We start from the raw sequence: 14702 nt of genomic DNA, 5'->3' as shown, positions 1-14702 counted from the left end.
GCGGCCTAGCGGAGTGGCCCGTCATTATGATGCTTTTGGAGGTGACAGCCAATGCTGGGCAGAGAATTGGGACCCTGATCGACCTAGCTTCTGACACCAATTATATCACCCATGAGGCAGCAGGTCGGCTCAATCTCAGAAGTGAAGATATCACACTTGTGGTTCATGGGGTGGGAGGCATGAAAGTCTTTGTTAAAACAAAGCGGTATCTCCTGAAAATCCGGGTTGGCACCTCAAGAGGCGCTCTCTTGAGGTGCCAACATGTGTCAGCCAGAAAACTGCAACAGTTCTTCCCAGATGTCCCGCTCAGCGACCTGACAAGGCCAAAAGAGATCCAGCTCCTTGTAAGTCACAAGGAGGGTCAACTGGCTCCACAGAGAATCCGAACGGTGGGGGACCTCGTACTGTGGGATGGACCAATGGGGAAGACAGTTGCTGGCACCCATCCTGAGCTGTTTGAGGAGGTCACTGTATCAGCCCATACGTCGAGGACACACTTTGCCAGGTCTATGAGAACTGCTGCTGCAAAGTATGAAGAACACACCTGCGCAGTCCCCATTCATCCTCCTCAAAGCCAGCGAGCCCCAACTTCCGCCCAACCTCAGATATCCAGCTGTGCTGCTACTACATCCAGCTTCATCGACTGGTGGAAATGGGAAAGCATTGGTGCTGGTTGTGTTCCGAGATGTGGGGGCTGTCGTGGCGGAAACTGTCAGCCAGGCGGCAAAGAAATGACCCTCGCTGAAGAAAGGGAGCTGGAGGTGGTAAAGAGCGGGCTCACATATGTAGCAGCTGATGACCACAGTGAGAGGCCTCACTGGCACACCAAGTACCCCTGGGTGGAAGATCCAGCCACATTACCAAGCAACAGGAGCGCAGTCGAGGCCACATTCTTGAGGACTGAGAGGCAACTGGCCAGGGAGCCAGAATGGAAGGCCGCCTATGCCGCTCAAGTGCACGAGATGGTCGAGCGCAGGGCTGCAATGAAGTTGACCAAAGATGTACTTCGTGAATGGACTGGCCCAGTATGGTACATTAGCCACCTCATCGCACCCAACCCACACTCCGTCACAACTCCGGTAAGACTGGTCTGGAACAGCAGTCAAAAGTGCAGAGGGGTGAGCCTCAATGATCTCCTGCTGAAAGGCCCAGACGTCCTTAACTCAATCCGTGCTGTGCTTCTTAAATTCCGGAGGGGAGGGTTTGCTGCTTTAGGAGATGTAAAGAAAATGTACAATTCAGTGTGGCTGGAAGATCAAGAGGTGCATTTGCATAGGTTCCTGTGGCGTGACTCTGAGGAAGAAGAGCTGGCTGAATATGCAGTCACGAGAGTTAACATTGGAGACAAGCCAGCAGGCTGCATCGCTCAACTCGCCATGAGAGAGACTGCTAACCTCCCTCAGTTCAGCCATCTTGAGGAAGAGCGTCGAGTGCTGCAGGAAGACAGCTATGTCGATGACCTCTTGACCTCTCATGATAACTTGGACCAACTTAAAATCATCACGGGAAATGTGGAGCAGATCCTCAAAGCAGGAGGGTTCGAGTTGAAGCCATGGGTCTTCACTGGCCAAAGTAGGAGGGAGTCGTCTGGAAACGACCAGGCGGTTACTCCAAGGACTAATTCTGCCGAATCAGCTCAAAGAGGAGGACAACAAAGCCCTTGGCCTTGGCTACACCCTGGAAGATGATAAGCTTCATGTAATGGTTGGGATAAACTTTTCAAGAAGGAAGAGGAAAATGAGACTTGGCCAAGACCTTCGACTGGAGCAGGTGAGAGCTCAGACGCCAGACCCATTGACACGACGAGAGTTACTCAGCCAAGTTTCTGGACTATATGACCCGATTGGCCTAACAACGCCTGTGAAACAGAAAGGGGCCATTTTGGTTCGGAGAGCATTTCAAGAGGCCAAACCCAAATGTAGCACCAGCAAAGACACTTGGGATCTTGCGCTATCAGAAAAGCTCAGAGAAGATGCCATCAGCCTTTTCGAAGAATACGCCCAGCTGAGTAAGGTCAAGTTTCATAGAGCCCTTACGCCAGCAGGTGCACCGGCTGAACCTGATGCAATCACCTTCTCTGATGGCAGCGAGCATGCGTATGGTGCCGTCCTGTACCTACGGTGGGCCTGTAACCAAGGGTCCATGGTGAGGCTGGTGGAGTCTAAAGCTAAGTTGACCCCTTTGGACCACAAGGGGGAAGCAGTCAAGTCAGAGCTTTGTGGAGCAGTATTCGCCGCCTGGTTAAAAAAGTACTTTGAGCAACATGGCCGGATTCAAGTCAAGCAGTGGTACCACTTTGTTGACAGTCAAACAGTCCTTGGTGCAATTCAACGTGAGAGCTATGGCTTTCAGACTTTCTTTGCCAACAGGATTGGAGAAATCCAAGGCAGCACGCAACGTCAGGATTGGTGGTGGATCCCTGGAACGCTCAACATTGCTGATATTATCACTCGTGGGGCTGGTCCAAAAGATTTGGATGAAGGTTCACCATGGCAGCAAGGACCAGAGTTCCTGAGTTTACCAGCAAATGAGTGGCCAATTAAGTCTGCAAAGGACGTATCCGCAACTGCCAGAGAGAGTGTTGGAAAGATGCAAAAGAAAACATTTACTGTCGTACTCGCAAGAGCTCAGGTGAAGAAAGGGCCACCAGACCTGGAGTGTCGGAGACCACCTGCTGGTGCTGCTGTCCGAAACCTGGTGGATGAAGGACGGTTCAGCAACCTGACTCACCTGGTTAAAGCGGTTGCCCAGGTCTGGAGAGCAGCTAAGTGCTTTGCAGCTCAAAGCAGGATCTTGGGGACTCCAAAGTGGGAGGCAGTTTCATCAGCCGGGGTCATCACTGCAACAGAGCGCCAAGACGCCTTAAGAGACCTTTTTCTTGCTGCACAAGAGGGCGTGGACCTTTCCAACAACCACAACGGACCGGTTGGTAGTCTTCAAAGAAGAAGGAACGGGGCTACTAGTTTGTGGTGGGAGGGTCCAGGCTTTTAATGAAGACCGAGTTAGTGTTCCCCTCTTACCTTACAGTGCCTGGGTTTCAACATTGTTGGTCCGTGAAGCTCACAGCAGGGGTCACGAGGGAACAGCTGCTACTCTACTGAAAGTGAGAAAGAGAGCATGGGTCATCAAGGGACGGAGAATTGCTCAAAAAATCATTGAAAACTGTGTGATTTGCAAGAAAGCCAGAGCTAGAAGATGTCGCCAAGTGATGGGTGATCTGCCTCAAGAGAGAACCAGGCCAGCGGCTCCATTTGAATTCACGGCAGTTGACCTGTTTGGACCATATCTGGTCAAGGATGATGTGAAGAAGAGAGTCCGGATGAAGGTTTGGGGCGTCGTATTCTGCTGTATGGCCAGGAGGGCAATCCACACAGAGCTGGCCAACACCATGTCGACTGAAAGCTTTCTGATGGCTTATCAGAGGTTCACAGCAATTCGAGGAAATCCTAAGAAGATTTGGTCCGACCCAGGGACCAATTTTGTTGGTGCCAAACCTGTTCTGGAGGAGTTGTATCAGTTTCTGGATGGTTTGGATAGGCCTGCTGTGGAGGAAACTTCAGCTCGAAATGGAACCAGCTGGCATTGGGAAATCCAGCCGGCTGATTCACCTCATCGAAATGGCTCTGCTGAAGCAGCTGTTTGAATTGTGAAGAAGGCGTTCCAGAGTCTGGGGAGAGAATCAGAGCTCAGTTACAGCGAACTTCAGACGACACTTCAGCTCGCTGCTAATCTGTCGAATGAGCGCCCCATTGATGCCAGGGTGCAGAGCTGTGAAGACACCGTGCAGTACATCACACCCAATGCACTCCTGTTGGGGCAGGCATCATCGAGTGGTGACTGGAAAACATTTGTGTTTACGAGCTACCCCTATAAGAGGCTTCAGGAAATGCAGCACCAGGTCAACAAATTCTGGAGGTCCTGGAGCCAACTTGCCGGCCCTAATCTCTTCGTGAGGAGTAAATGGCACACTACACAGAGGAATGTTGCAGACGGAGATATTGTTTGGCTGTGCGACCAAAATGCATTGAGGGGTAACTTTAAGGCTTGGGAGGGTTATAAGTGTCAACCCAGACTCCAGAGGCATAGTACGGGATGTGAAAGTCAGAGTTGTGACAAGCTCCTGTATCCCTCAGGTGAGACCTGCAACATCAGCATCCAGGCATCTTGCCTCCAGCATCTGGAGGGACGTTCAGTCCACAATTCTTCATCGGGACGTTCGACGATTGGTGGTTCTGCTGCCAGTGGAGGAGCAGGCAGGAGGCCAAAAAGGGGATCTCTGACCACAAGGTGTGGGATCACTGTGCGATCTTTCCAGCGGTTCTCGTGGGAAGATCGAGTGGGAGGTGTTGAGTTGAGTTGCAGACCGAGCCCCTCTCTGGCTGGGAGGTAGGCTTAGGTGCGTCTCTCAGGCTGGAGGCGGAGATTTTAATGCACCAGGCGGAGAGGATCTGGCGATCAGGGGGGTTGGAGTCACTCACTCACAGGACAGTGAAGAGCGAGCAGTGTGAGAAAGCGAGATTGAAGAGCTTGGAAAGAGGAGACTGCAGGAATAAAGCTTGCAAAGACTGAAGAAGGAGCCGGTGAGCTTTTGAGTGGCTGACTACTTATGGCATGAAATGCAAAATCAAATGTCCATATATTTAATGTGTTTTAAAAAGTATTCAAGCTAAAAGTAATTGGATAAAACTTGATTTGTGTGTATTCAGCGGAGTTAAAATCTGGTGAAGTTTAAAGGTTAAAATCATCATTAAATAGTGTTTTAAAAATGTATTTAATTTAGTATTGGGATACTTTAAATTTGGGTTGTCTTTCTACTTATTTTGAGGTTAATTTCCAGTAGATTATAAATTAAGTATGTGATGTTGGGTATGTGAATTGATTATGGTTTCTTGGGTTATATTTCTTTGACCTTACATTCATGTTTGTATTTCAAGGTTTTTCACCTGGTTTGACTTGGACAATTTTAAAAATAAAAGTCCGAATCTTGATCATTGAGTGGAATCCAGTCTACACTTCTTAGCAAGCTGCCCTTTCAAGTGGGGGGCTGCAGTTTGACCCTCACAAAAGTGAGACACTTGACAGATATCTTATGTGGATTTCTATATTCTCATTAATGTTTTTGTCTGGCTACAATTTGGTTCATTGTTCACAGATGTAAATCACTTAACCCTGAATTGTGGTAACTGACTACATTGTGTGAATGTTACTTACTTGGCATGTGTTACTGTGTGTGGTAGCTCCTGAATGTTAACATGAAGTTTGAAAGCCCTTTGACAGGTTGAAAAACTAGAGAAACGGTAACAAGTACAAGTTATATTGCATTATCTTGTTATGTGTTTTATTGCAACACCAACCACACTGCTAACACCTCTATTACTATTAATTGGGAAGAATTATGGATTTAGATTCCAGTAGTCCGTTCTACCAGTGCCGGAGTAACACTCACAATACTACATATATTGCAAGTTTAAGAGGATACGATGATTTAAGAGAAAGATGATTTAATTAATCTCTGTTGTGATTGGTAATGACCGATGTGTATTGTTACTGTGAGGAACTGACTCAACAACATATAATATGTCTGAATGATGCAACTGTACTCATTTTAGTAACTACACATCTTCAAAGCAAGATCGTGAAAAGATTCCTGTAAAAATGTTGTTTCTGTATCAGTAATTCTGTATTACCCTTTAATTATTTTAAACCAAATAAATCCAAAAGATGGAACTATGGTGTTTTTTACACCTGGGCTGTGTACACCTCGGGATTTCCTATCAAATGTCATCTTCAAAAAGGTTATGACCAGTTAAGTAACCATCACCACTTGATTTGAGGGGCTGCACCAAGCCACAACCATATTAATTACCTTGTTCTAAATGTTTTTCCTATGTGCGATGATTTGACAAATATTGAATAATGATGAAAGCTTATAGAATTGCACCTAGAAAACACTTGATACTGGGAAAACAGCTCCCAAGATGTTGAAGTTTGGGGATTTGATCCCACGACTCGACTGAGACTCGGGATGAATGACACCCCATAATCAGGCCGAATACACTGGCCCTATTCTAGGGTACGGCACTCCCATCACTGGGCCATCATATAAAAAAAATAGTCTAGCATCCCGAAAATCGGTTTGAATATATTCTTCATGTGACAAAAACACACTTACATACAAAATTAAGCCAGTCAAGATGTTGTTTGATGATAAAAAACATGTTGATGTCCAGAAAAGATATTAAGTGAAAACCAGAGATAGAGATAAGATAAAATAATATAATAATATATTATATCATATATGTTATAATATGCGGTATAACAATATTTTACATTATTTAAAAAAGGCCGCCCACTGTTAAAAGGGGCAAATTACATAACCTGCAAGTCACTGTGTTGTGCTATCAATAAAGTTAGAAAACAACATGTACGGAAAAAAGGAAAAAGGAACCTGCCACCCGGCGTCACTCCGATTTGTGTCATCTGCAGGTGTATCGTGGAGAAAACCAATAAGGTGTCAGAATGGTGTATGTTTATACTTTTCATCCAACCACAATCAAATTCACTCTATCTGGAGCAATGTGAATGAATGAGATGGTGTGTGATCTTGCAAGGAGACCTGGGTTGTTTTCAGACGACACACAAATGAGTGTCGATCTCCTAGCTAATCATCAACAATCTTCTGGCGCTAGGCTAACAAACGTGAAGTTTCCAATGCTGTTTGGCTGTTGCATAGCAACGTGTCCACACTGGACTACTTTCTCTCGGATATAAATGTGATACACAATTGTGGCTACAACTATTTTCTGCTGAAAGGCAGCTTTTAACTTCCTATTTATATAAACATTTAGATAAACAACAGGTTTATATAAACAACTTTGGGGGATGTTAATACATATATGTAATGTATTCTTATTTGTTTAAGATGTTATAAAATAAACCGGATTAAAATGACGGGAAGAGATCTTTGGAGATGAGGTGGGCTTTGAGTTGTGCAGCGACAATGCGTTGCAGTTCTTTTGACAAGAAGGCAAGATTGAGAGGGGCCACACGGTCCTTAAGCTAACAGGCTGGTAGTTTGGGGGGCTTCCAGCCTGTTAGCCTTAGACGATCCTTCTGGCCCATCTGGCCCAGAGAATGGAGGTCAACCTAGTGCCGGTGATGGCTAACAGAGACCAACCCAGGTCTGCAAACCGGACAGAAAGATCCCGGCAGGGCTAACAAGTGGCCTTGTGCTGGCTAGCAATGTGGCAGCCAGGTATTAGAAGACGCTGTGGACTAAACCTGAAAGCACCTGAGATAGCGGGCTAAATACTCTTAGTTATGGTATGTTATGAAAGCTTGTACAGTGTTTAAAAGTTATTCCCTAGTGAATGCAACCAGAGAGCTGAGAACTAAAGACTGCTAAAAGCTCCAAAAATATGAGACAGCAACACTGAGGCTGCCATCCACAGTCATCTTAGATTCGAGAACAGCGCACACTGTACTCACAAATACAAAAATCTGCTGTCTATTTCCCTTAGAAACCCGTTAGACAACCAATTTTCTTTCTCTCAACATGTCTCAGTTAGTTTAGTCCCGTTTATTTAATCCAGATTCAGTAGCCATCAACGGCCCAGAGCCTGTTTCGGTGCCGGTTGCCGAGAAACACGGCCGCCATGTCTCAACCAGAATAGGCGCGTTTCTATAATGCTAGATTTGGTCTAGGTTGGGCAGGCAGCCAGAATCTGTTTCAGTACTGGTTGCCACTAAACCTAGCTGCCATGTCTTAGCCAGAAAAGGCCTGTATCTAGAATGCCACATTGGGCCCACATTCTGCCGCCGTTGATTTGTCAGAGCCTGTTTCAGTGCTAGTTGCCGATAAACCAGACTGCCATGTCTCATCCTGAATAGGCCCGTTTCTAGAATTCCACATTGGGCCCAGATTCTGCCGCCATAGATGGGTCAGAGCCTGTTTCAGTGCTGGTTGCTGATAAAGACGACTGCCATGTTTCTATGAAGCCAGATTGGGCCCAGATTCTGCCGCCATCAACGGCCAGAGCTTGTTTCAGTGCTGGTTGCCAACAAACCCGGCTGCCATGTCTCAGCCAGAAAAGGCCTGTTTCTTTGTATGCCAGATTGGGCCCAGATTCTACAGCCATAGACGGGCCAGAGCCTGTTTCAGTGCTGGTTGCCGGTAAACCTGGCTGCCATGTCTCAACCAGAATGGACCCAATTCTATAATGCCAGATTGGACCCAGTTTTGGCAGGCACCAATGGGCCAGAACCTGTTTCAGTGCTAGTTGCCGATAAACCAGACTGCCATGTCTCAGCCAGAAAAGGCCTGTTTCTAGAATTCCACATTGGGCCCAGATTCTGCCGCCATAGATGGGTCAGAGCCTGTTTCAGTGCTGGTTGCTGATAAACCCGACTGCCATGTTTCTATGAAGCCAGATTGGGCCCAGATTCTGCCGCCATCAACGGCCAGAGCTTGTTTCAGTGCTGGTTGCCAACAAACCTGGCTGCCATGTCTCAGCCAGAAAAGGCCTGTTTCTTTGTATGCCAGATTGGGCCCAGATACTACAGCCATAGACGGGCCAGAGCCTGTTTCAGTGCTGGTTGCCGGTAAACCTGGCTGCCATGTCTCAACCAGAATGGGCCCAATTCTATAATGCCAGATTGGACCCAGTTTTGGCAGGCACCAATGGGCCAGAACCTGTTTCAGTGGTGGTAGCCAATAAACATGGCTGCCATGTCTCAGCCAGAAAAGGCCTGTTTCTAGAATTCCACATTGGGCCCAGATTCTGCCGCCATAGATAGGTCAGAGCCTGTTTCAGTGCTGGTTGCCAATAAACCCGACTGCCATGTCTCAGCCTGAATAGGCCCTTTCTATGAAGCCAGATTGGGCCCAGATTCTTCTGCTATCAACGGCCAGAGCTTGTTTCAGTGCTGGTTGCCAATAAACCCGGCTGCCATGTCTCAGCCAGAAAAGGCCTGTTTCTATAATGGCGGATTCGGCCCAGGTTCGGCAGCCATCAACGGGCCAGAATCAGTTTTAGTGCTGGTTGGCGATAAACACTGCCACGTCTGAGCCAGAATAGGCCCATGTCTTTAACATCTAGGCCAAATATGGCAGAAATTAAATGGCCACATTTTGCCGCATCGAGCCAGAACACAGACGAGTTAGCCGTCCGAGTCCGTTGGGTACCTAGGGTGTATTAGATAGATAGATAGATAGATACTTTATTGATCCCTCAAGAGGGACATTTTGGTATCACAGCAGCATGTACAGGGAAGAAAATAGAATAAAAAGATACACATTATATACAATATAATAAGAGAAATATTAAATTATTAAATCAAATAAACTGAAACAAAAGAATAACCTTCCAAAAGAGACAATAATAATAATTTGTAAAAGGAGAAGAGGAAGAGGAAAGAGCAGCAACATCACAGCAGTACAGGGTTATTATTGTCATTATTTAGCCTGGGATGATTTATTGTAGAGTGTTATTGCACTGGGCAGGAATGATCTCCTGTATCGGCCCTTGTGACAGCGGAGCTGAAGGAGTCTGTTGGAGAACGTGCTCCGCTGTCCCTGTAGCAGGTGGTGGAGGGGGTGGTCAGGATTATCCAATATGGATAACAGTTTCAGAGATAACATTGGTTTATTACCAAGTCTGCGTGTTGCTCGTGAATCCCATTAAGTTAGCCAATATACCAAGAACCCAGACCTGGCTCATCTAAATGTATTTAATTACTGTCTGCCACAGAGACGGGTCTTCAAATGAGATGCACTGCCAGGAGAGCAACAGCGACCTCTTTGAAATATAGTATATAGTTATATAGTATTCTCTATACAGTATTAGCTCAGTCCTCAAGCAAAATAGAACAAAGTCGTTTAAAGGTATTACAGGCACAAAAAGCAATTGTAGAGTAATTGAGCATATTGTAATTGAGTAATTGTACATACTTACGATAAGACAATGGTGCTACCTCCCTCATTAGGTAGTCATCGTTAGCCAAAATATATTTATCTCTGTAGAACACATTCTGGATCATCCAGTATCACACTGAAAGGTGAATGTTGTGTTACACATCCACGTCACCATGGAAACGCTGTTTCTACTACATTCAGCTCATTATCTGTTATGTTGAACACTAAGGACCTGGAATTCACATGCACGTCAACTACTAACATTTCACTAACACATTGAACATGGAACTAGTATTATCACAGATCCCTTGTTTCAGACACGAACAGTTAACAATCGAGATAAATGCTCATCTGAACCACCTTTACAGAAATATGCCAACCCGCTTTTGTATATTGACTAACGTTAGCTACATCCCTCCATGCAACGCATATGTCTTCGCGTGTTCCTTTTTAATGTGCGGACGGCGTCAACAGGTTTCAACAGCACAAACTAATCCGTTTGGAGGCACCTGAGTGTCGCAGATATGACGTTAGAAGGTCTGAACAACATTGAGCGCGAGGTTGTTGATTCGAAACGTGCATTCAAAGATATGTCACATTCTCTTTGGCGTGTCATCGCCATTGATGTGTTTCAGCTAATATGTTGTTATTCCTACCGTCACTTTTCAACTGGCTCGTGCACGATGGACAGCTCTCAGGTTCTGAAATGCGCCCGGCTCACTGTTGTCTGTTCGATGGGTCGGGACCAGGGCAATGATTGGTCGGCAGGAATAATCAACTTGACCAGCTATTGGCTGCTCGGAGTGTCAGCAAGACTTCCTTCTGCGTGAACCCAGAAACGCACTCTCGCGTCATGACTCCCAACAGGATGTGTGCGCTAAAAACTGCAACATGGATCTGAATGATCCACATTTATTTGGATTTTAACGAGTAACCGAGGTAGACTTTATTCTGCAGTTTATTACACGTCTTTGTGTAATGTATTTTTTCTATGATTATTTTGTTTGCTGCCAGAGCCAGGTTTTAATTTAAATATGCTTAAAAACAATCAAGAACAGACAGTCCGTTTCTCAAATCGAAGGAAGAATTGAGTACAAAACTGTTCTACAATTATGAGACTGATATTTTTCTTTACAAAGTCCATTTGTTAAACCTTCCGGGAAATTATTTGATAAGAGGAACATTTTTCACTGAAACAAACATAGCAAGAAAGTAAATTCAAGTAAAGTACCTCGTAGTACTCAGCCATGTATTTGTATAAATGTAATCAGTTGAATCTAGCAAGATAATAGGAATATATTAAACAGGTGTTTTTGTTTTAGGCCCAGAAACAAGATCAATATTGCATGGTATCAAATAACTAAACCTTGAACAGACTACACCTTTCGATACACGTTTGATTGTCAATCAAAAGCAGTTCTGCAGACAGTTTACATTTTTTGACCTACAGATACTACAGCAACGAATTTACTCTCATGCAACCTGAAAGCACAGAAAGGCTTCAGGGTATGTATAGCACAAAATTATCTAAAACCATCTGCTTAAAATGCAGATGTTTCAAAGTGCAATTTAGTTCTCTTGCAAAATGGCTATACAACACCTGTGTAAAAACCCACTCCCATTTGGATTAAATATTTGCCTCCAGCCCTCAACCACCAATATCAGTAATTAGGTTTATACCTGCAATATTTTTACAATGTGTCAGTCTGCTTGTTTAGGACTTGAGGGGGAATAGCCTCCCCCCCCTTAAAATGTAAGAAATGGCCCGTCAAGTTAATATACAAAATTTTATTACAAAAAAAAAAATCTACATGAAAGTTTTCAAAGCTCCATATTAAAAATGGCTTCAAACATTTTTAATCAAACTACAGGTAACTCCTGGTAGTAAAATGACAGTGAAGAAACCACACCACTAAACAGAAAACTTAAAGCAGTGCTTCCAGAAAGAATACTTAAAAAAAAAAATGCCAATTTGCTTCTTTCAACCACTTGTACACACGGATTCATTCCATTGTATGTGATAGGAAATTCATTATCTAGTTGCCCCCTAAGGTATCAATGAGGGTTTTGGATGTATAAAAGAATTTTAGCAGAAATATTTAAAGAAAAAACAGACTAAATTACAAAATAAACTAAATCCCTGAACATGAAAAGGAATACAGGTCTGGTATCCTACAGAGGCAGACCAACAGGGACAGCAGGCTATACCGTTTGAATTACCCACACAAAAACTGATCTGAAAAATGCAACGCAAAATCCACATCCTTTAAACAAATAAGCCGCTTAGTCATCATCATCATCGTCGTCGTCGTCATCCTCTTCGTCGTCTTCTTCGTCATCGTCGTCGTCGTCGTCAACTGGTTGTGCTTTCTTGGCAGCGGGCCTGCCTGGTCCACTCTTCTTGCCAGCATCACTCTTCCCCAAGCCACTTTTGGCTTTGTATGCCGCAACATCCTGAGAAGGCAAACAAGTTTGTTGACGCTTTACATACATTTCATTACACGTATATTAGTATGAGTGCACATTTATAATTAAAAAAAATCACTCTTGAACGTGAAATTGATTAACGTATCAACGTACATAGCAAATGGAATGTGTTACCTTCTCATATTTTTCCTTCAGTTTGCCAGCCCTTGCCTCATAAGGAATCTTGTCTTTTGAAGTCTGTGTAGACCACAGCTCTCCAAGCTTCTTTGCGATGTCACCAATGGAAATACCAGGATTCTCCTCCTTTATTCTGGGACGGTGATCGGAGCAAAATACAAAGAAAGCAGACCTGGAGAGAAAGCAGAATAAGTTGTGAGATCACACCAGAGTGTTCATGCACAAGAAAGTAGGTAGATGTTAATTATTTTACAACCTTGACTAATGTTAAACGATACATGGGTGTTCCAAAAGGTTAAGACTTACGGTGGCCTTTTGGGTGCATTAGGGTCCTTCTTCTTCTTGCCTTTGCCTGGAGCACCTTTAGGGGGGATGTAGGTTTTCATCTCCCGGTCATACCGGACCTTGTCTGTTTTAGCCAAATCCTCAAATTTCACCTTCTCCTTGGCTGACATGGTCTACAAAGAACATAAAAAGTATCTCAAAATGGATGCAACTCAGCAGAAGACAGTCTCCATAATTTGAAAATAGACCACCCAACCTATACTATTTAAAGTTTAACAGCATCAACCCCATGTCAGTTTGACAAATTCTGTTGATTGGCTATAATATAAAACAATCATCCAACAATATGTAAAACTGGGGGAAAGCCACAGTAGTTTAAAGCAGAAGCACGATTGTGTGTGTGTGTGTGTAATATATATATATATATATATATATATATGCTTACCTTCCATCTCTCGGAGCATTTCTTGGAAAACTCAGCAAAGCCTACACTGGTCCCTGGATGTTTCTTTTTGTGTTCTTCGCGGCAGGTTGCAACGAAGTAAGCATACGACGAGGTCTTTCCTCTTGGCTTATTTGGGTCCTTAGTCATGGCTGCGATAGATCTAGATCACATGCACAAAAAGTCACATGATTGCACATTACTTAACGTTAGGAAACTTACTTGAAATCGGGCAGATAAAACCGTAGACATTAGAGCTGCTCTTTCACTCGAGACTTAACTTCAAGCGAAACATAAAAACGTAGCCAAAGCCTAATATACAAAGCAAACGTATGTTTTGCAGATGGGAATTACCAATGCATACGCCCACGGGTGTTTAGAGGTTCTAATCGGATTTATGCTTCTCCGGGACAAAAAGACGAGACTCCATTTTGTATCTTCCCGCCTAAAACCTAAAACTGCGCCAACAGCTCACCCGAGACATTACTTATAAGTTACCATACGGTTGTGCTTTGAATTTAGCATGCATGCTCATCCGCATTTAAACCATGTTCCTGGAGCTAGCCTAAACGGCTAGTAACCCATTTTAACTTCAATGCGGACCTACCATCGTGTAGCAAGCTAAGCTACCAAACCAAATGGCGTTTGACCAGAGTGTCGCCGAGAGTAGCAAAATACCACTGCTTTTGATAGAACTTCGGCCGAAACGTCTCAATTTGTTACGAAGATAAAGCGGAAAACAACCGCTTAAACAGATTTTAGAAATTATATTCAACGTTGACTTAGGCCATGCCAACATCAGCTTAATTCTCACATAGGCTTTAACGTACGCTATTTAGTTGGTACACTTGTACAAACCTGGAAGACATACTTCTATTGCAACCACTGGGGACTTTGAATAATTTAACAAAAGTGCCACAACGGCAAGTGCCTTACCCGTTCTCAGCTAGACGACTTGTGAGCGACTGAACGAGGACAAAAGCTCGACTGTTTTGTCACTGTCTGTGGGGCCGAACTAACTTGGCTTGAAGTACTTCCCCAACTCCTCCCAACCGTTAGCGGATTGGCCAGATTTAAACATTTACATTTGAATGTAGGATTTGAGAAACAAACATCGGTGTGATTGGTTGTAGTAAATGCTATCATGTTTGTGTGCGTTGTTTGTCTGCTGATTGGTTTATCTGGGCTTTTAAACACACGGCGGCAAAACTCCTTTGTCTGCTCCGAGTCAAATGTGGTCATTTGTTAATGTGGTGTCGAGGGTTTGAATTCGTTGATCGTTTTGAGACATGCGTTAACTGGCAGGACAAACACAAATATGGGAACGTTTCCATTTCCTTTCATTGAACAAGCTGCGTAAAAGCCTGCTGGTCAAACTAGCCTTGTTTCAACAAGGAAAGAAAAAACCTGCAAACTCTAGAAAAATGAAAATAATACTATTGGATTCAGTTTTCCACC

The 14702-nt window shown here is 44.3% G+C and overlaps 2 protein-coding genes across 7 annotated transcripts in view; both read right to left on the bottom strand.

Annotated features, from left to right (window-relative positions):
- The window catches only part of wdr17 (WD repeat domain 17), a 48712-nt gene extending 38018 nt beyond the window's left edge, over nt 1-10694 (bottom strand). For 5 of the 6 annotated variants that reach the window (XR_013450602.1, XR_005713071.2, XR_013450603.1 and 2 more), the window contains exon 1: nt 10570-10694. The gene's annotated coding sequence lies outside the window, so the exon portion shown is untranslated. Of the gene's footprint in view, nt 1-9953; nt 10051-10569 lie in introns of those variants that run through there. The other variant, XM_078080197.1, reaches the window with a different exon arrangement.
- A 992-nt stretch (nt 10695-11686) lies between these two features.
- Nucleotides 11687-14633, bottom strand: hmgb2a (high mobility group box 2a). The gene is made up of 5 exons (XM_040187156.2): nt 14181-14633; nt 13248-13407; nt 12824-12975; nt 12515-12689; nt 11687-12367 (listed from the first exon to the last, which is right to left on the bottom strand). Exons 2-5 carry the CDS (start codon nt 13392-13394, stop codon nt 12197-12199), a joined length of 645 nt encoding a protein of 214 aa, XP_040043090.1. The 5' UTR covers nt 13395-13407; nt 14181-14633; the 3' UTR covers nt 11687-12196.
- Between the last annotated feature and the right edge of the window lie 69 nt (nt 14634-14702).

Source organism: Gasterosteus aculeatus, chromosome 9, assembly GCF_964276395.1.
Source record: "Gasterosteus aculeatus chromosome 9, fGasAcu3.hap1.1, whole genome shotgun sequence".
NCBI lineage: Eukaryota > Metazoa > Chordata > Actinopteri > Perciformes > Gasterosteidae > Gasterosteus > Gasterosteus aculeatus.
The sequence above is the reverse complement of the archived record's forward strand: the minus strand, read 5'-3'. Positions and strand labels throughout refer to the sequence as shown.